The sequence below is a fragment of the Neophocaena asiaeorientalis genome, unplaced genomic scaffold, assembly GCF_003031525.2.
Source record: "Neophocaena asiaeorientalis asiaeorientalis breed wild unplaced genomic scaffold, Neophocaena_asiaeorientalis_V1.1 scaffold4, whole genome shotgun sequence".
Classification (NCBI taxonomy): Eukaryota; Metazoa; Chordata; class Mammalia; order Artiodactyla; family Phocoenidae; genus Neophocaena; species Neophocaena asiaeorientalis.
The window spans coordinates 5209053-5214205 of record NW_020173682.1 but is presented as its reverse complement, the minus strand read 5'-3'; the positions used below and the strand labels follow the sequence as shown (position 1 = coordinate 5214205).

General features: G+C 39.5%; 1 protein-coding gene across 3 annotated transcripts in view; it reads right to left on the bottom strand.

The window, feature by feature from the left end:
- The window catches only part of MAP3K8 (mitogen-activated protein kinase kinase kinase 8), a 29178-nt gene that overhangs the window by 4983 nt on the left and 19042 nt on the right, over window positions 1-5153 (bottom strand). For all 3 annotated transcript variants that reach the window (XM_024750043.1, XM_024750042.1, XM_024750045.1), the window contains 2 exons: window positions 3887-4148; window positions 2282-2388 (listed from right to left, as the gene is read on the bottom strand). In XM_024750043.1, the coding sequence (XP_024605811.1) occupies window positions 2282-2388; window positions 3887-4148 (369 nt within the window). The remainder of the gene's footprint in view (window positions 1-2281; window positions 2389-3886; window positions 4149-5153) is intronic.

Genomic DNA, 5153 nt, shown 5'->3' with positions numbered 1-5153 from the left:
CTGTGTGTGTGTGTGTGTGTGTGTGTGTGTGTGTGTGTCCGGGCACGTGAGGATGACGAGTGACCTTACATAAGAACTTTACAAAAGGAAGCATGCAATCAAAGGAATTCTAATTAGCTATTCACGTTGATTTTTCCTTCCTTCTCTGTGGCAGGGAATCCGAAAACAACAGCTTCAAGACAGGACAGATGAACCCTGTAATTGTATCAACAATACATGGTCATAAGATCATGTCCCGAATTTGAAGGAGCTCTGCTGGGGGGATCAGAAATCACCTGCAGCAAAGTGATCAAGTTCTAAGGGGAAGCGAATCTGCACGGTTGACCTTGACTAATTATACCTTCTTGCTCTCTAAGGATGAGGAGTCATAAGAAGGTTGCCGAGAGCTTTCCTTCCCAATTCATCACACTCACGGTCCGTCACACTCACCGTCGCACTCACCATCGCTCTCACCGTCACACTTCGATCGTGAGTGCCATACAGAGGGTGAACAAACACGAGTTATCAGAATAGTTTATAACTAGGAACACCAAGGCCAGTTTATCCCGTCATGGAAAGCAATTTACATTTGGTGAAAATACCTCAATCCAAATACTATCCAGGAACAGACGCTGTGCTCCTATCTCATACCCGAGCACATACTCTCTTTCTGCTAGATAATCCCAGAAAGAAGATGTCTTTCCCTGGCTATTGCAAAATGTTCAATTTGATCACCCTGCCGGGAAGAGAAAGGTATTTTCCATCTTTAATACCATAAATAGCTTGTTTCTCAAACGGCTCCAGGAAAAAGGGTAGAGTGTCACATATCTGAATGTCTGACGACTGCCAAACATGCTGAAGTATTTTCCGAAAAAAAACATGTCATAAGTGTTGTCTTATTAGATTTTGTGCTTTGGGAAAGTTTTCCTAAGATCTGGTGATTAAAACATTCTTTAAAATAATAATAAATAAATAATGTTTTCTTCTGAACATTATTCTGCTTGAAGACAGCTCTCTAGAATCCTCTCCCAAGTATTTTCCAGAATAAGTTCAGTGATAACAGCAAAAACAAAGATCTTTTCTGCTGCCCGGGGGGAGTCTTTGCTTTCAGAGAGTTAAGAAAAGGCTTACAGAATCTTGGTTTGAAAGGCAGACAATTTTTTTTAGCACTGCCATGAGTTCAGTGCAATGCATTCACTAGCTAAACTAAAGGTTATCGTCTGATTGACACCAGGACTGACCTGATAATCTTGGGGCAAACGTCCAGGCAACTGCCCCCTCTCCATTTCCTCAGGGCACTTTCAACAGCTAGAAGGGCATGGGGCTGGGAGGCTCTGACAGTTCACCCTCTGATAGTTTATCATCTCACAGTCACGGAGATGGGTCAGGAAGGCAGATTCTACACCCATGTACCTTCCCAGATGCATCCAACCCCATACCCATCATAACCAACCGTGAACTAAACGGTTAAACGTTAATAATTCAGGTAAATTTTAAATGGGTCCTCCCTCCTTCCTTATTGGCTTTGCCCTGTGCTCCATCCCTGGCACCTACAGCAGTCTTCACACAGCAGGTGCCGGATAGACACTCACTACACAGGTCAACTGCTCAGCCTAATAAGGTGAGCAGTAAATATATTATTTGACAGCCCGGGAACGCATTTCTCTGAATCCCATTTAGATTCCGGAAAGTTTTGTTTTTGTTGTTCCTGCTTCACAAACGAGTTAAATAGTATAGCAAGTTTATATCTTCAAATAAGATTCATTTGTGCTCCAGTAAATGAGACTTCTTTTAAGATTTCCAGGATTCAAGAGAGGCCTGAAATGCTGTCAGTTCTCAGTAAATGTTCTTAAGGACCATGACAATTATGGCTGTAACTGGACCAAAACAGTAATATTAGTTATGCTAAAACCACATATATTAGTTATATCAAAAACTTACATAGCCGTTACACCTTAGACTTTAGACTCAGAAAGAACTAGATTTCGAGGCCCTGATCTATCAGTAGCTGAGTAACTTGGGGCACTTTATTTTAACCTCTTCAAGCTTATTTTCTTATTTTAAAATGGGAATAATAGTATTTGCCTATAATAATAGTATTGTGAGGATTAAACAGTATAATTTATTTCACGGGCTAAAGAGTTTATGGCACGGAGTAAATGCTCATTAAACACGGTCCAATGATAACAATGATTTAATGTAATGGTTTTCTTCCCCTTCTTTGTCCTTTCTGCGGTAATGCTAGCACATCTTATTTTTACTCTTAGTAAGGTATTGCCCATTCTGGTGTGAACATAATTACCTCTGTTCCTCGCAGCTCCTTAGGAAAATAGATCTCTTCAGTCATTTGGACACTTAGACCAAAATCCACCAAAACAGCTTTTGTGGACATGAAAACAATGTTGCTAGCTATAAAGAGAGGAAATTTTTCAGTTAAAAAATGGTGTATCTATCCCTAAATAAAATGAAAACATTATTTAAAACAACGAGTTCCATATAAAGATAGATTGAAATGCTTCCCCTACTAAAGTGGGCTTATTATGTTCAAAAGAGAAGGATGAATCTGGGTGAGAGTTTAGGTAAAAATCACTTCAGATTTGTCAAGAATTCAGCCAAGGTGGATATAAATGATTGTAGCCATTAATAATCCTCAAGATACAACAGCCAAGATACGGAAACAACCGAAGTGTCCATTGATGGATGAATGGATAAAGATTTGTGTATATATATAAATTTTTGTGATACATAATATATACATATAAATTGTGTGGTATATAGAATGGAATATTATTCAGCCATAAAAAAAGAAGGAAACTCTGCTATTTGTGACAATATGGATGAACCTTGACGGCATTATGCGAAATGAAATAAGTCAGACAGGAAAAGACAAATACCGTATATGATCTAACATACGTGGAATCTAAAAAAGAAAAAAACAGACAGACATAGAAACAGAGAACAGAGTGGTTGCCTCGGGTTCAGGCGGGGGGAATTCGGGAAGGTGGTCAAAGGTTACAAATAATAAGATGAAAAATAATAATAAGATGAATATTATTTCATCTTCCAATAATAAGATGAAAAAGTTCTGGGGCTGTGACGTACAGCATGGTGACTATAGTCCATAATACTGAATGGCGTATTGGAGAGTTGCTAGGAGAATAGATTTTAAAAGTTCCCACCACACAAAAAAATTATAAATACGTGAGATGGATGGATGTTAACTAACCCTATTGTGGTGATAAGTTTGCGATATATACACATATCAAATCATTCCCTTGTACACCTTAAACTCACACAATGTTATGTGTCAATTGTTTCTCAGTAAAGCTGGAAAAAATATTTTTTATATTTTATGTATTGAGTTTCAAATTCTAAGACATAAGCATAGCATTATCAAGCCACTTTCTGAAACAAAAAAGTGAAATACCCAATTTCTGTCAGGACAAGTTTTGCCAGTCCAATTTACCCTTAGATATTAGGGGTTCACAGCAGGTCTCTCTTGTGTATTTCCCCACAATCTCTTTATTCCTAGAAAGCAGTCAGTGAAAGCTTCTTTAATGGACTATTGCCAAATTTGTATTCAAAATTAAAAAGCAATTTGTTTTTCAAAAACGTTGACTGTGTTTTTAAGTAGGTTACCATTTTTAAAGCCTAGTAACAAGGCAGTCGTTAATGATATGTGGCTATAATCTCTTCCACAACAATTGGAAAATCATCCTTCCTTATGACTTTGAAAGCTCTCGTGACCCCACTGGACTCTAAAATGTATCTCAGGAACCCAGGGAGAAAGCGGGGGAGGGGTGTCTTCCCTGCCACCGAGGACCTTCAGATTGAAGGAGGAGTCAGGTGCCTAAGGTCTATCTAGTCCTTTTTAAGCCAAAAAGGGACACGTCCAAGGAGAACTCACGTTTAATGTCATGGTGAATCACTTTCTTCGAGTGCAGAAAATCAAGTCCCTTGAGAACATGCTTTGTCACCCAAATAATCTCAAATTCTCTCATGGGTCCACAGCTCTCCAGTTTCTCCAGGACAGACCCTCCCTCGCCTGCTTCCATAAAGAGATGGACGGTTTCGCCCCATAGAACCGCGCCGTATAACTCAGCGATGTTCTCGTGCCGGAAGCAAGCCTGGATTTCCACGTCAGATGGCTTAAATTGGTCTACTGGGATCTAGAACACAAAACACAAGGAAGATTCTAAACAACCCCAGGATAAGGAAAAGAATACACAGCATAGGTCAACTCACAAACCAGAAGGCAAGTAAATGCCCTCAAGGATACTCGGACGTGTTGAGAAGTTTACTCCTGAGTTACGATAATGTTTACTTGAGATATACCTTTACTTTCATGTCCGCTTAAGGTAAAAAAAAAAAAAAAAGAAAAAACAAAATAATGAAATACTGCTTTCATTTAGAGTATAGATACCCAACCGAAGAATTTTTCATGATGACTGAAACAAAGGAGGTAATTTCCCATCTATTATACATGTAATTTCTATGGCACCTAGATTTTAGGCCATATTTTCAATATTCCTTGTCATGAAATAATATAATGCCTCTGGTCTCTCAGTTTGTGTTCTAACAATGCATTTAAATAAGCACTGGCCGGGGTTTCCCTGGTGGCGCAGTGGTTGAGAGTCCGCCTGCCGATGCAGGGGACACGGGTTCGTGCCCCGGTCCGGGAAGATCCCACGTGCCGCGGAGAGGCTGGGCCCGTGAGCCATGGCCGCTGAGCCTGCGCGTCCGGAGCCTGTGCTCCGCAACGGGAGAGGCCACAACAGTGAGAGGCCCGCGTACTGCAAAAAAAAAAAAAAAAAAAAAAAAAAAAAAAAAAAATAAGCACTGGCCATCTACTCTACAGAAAATCGGAAGTCATTAATAAAGAAAGAAGTAGCTCTTTCAGTGCAGAGAGATATGGAATGTCTCCAAAATGCACTGATAGACTGAAAACGATCAAGATGCAGGAGTACATATATTACATTCCCACTTGTAATAAACTGTTCAGCCATGCATGCACATGTCCATAGAAATTCTCTGGAAGGACATGTAAGAACCCGTTAACAGTAGTTACTTTAAGGAAAGGGATCTCATTCTTTAGCCTGCATCCTTTTGGACCTGTTTGGGGTTGTTAATCATCTTATATGTTTCTTTTTTTTTTTTTTTTTTTTTTTTTTTTT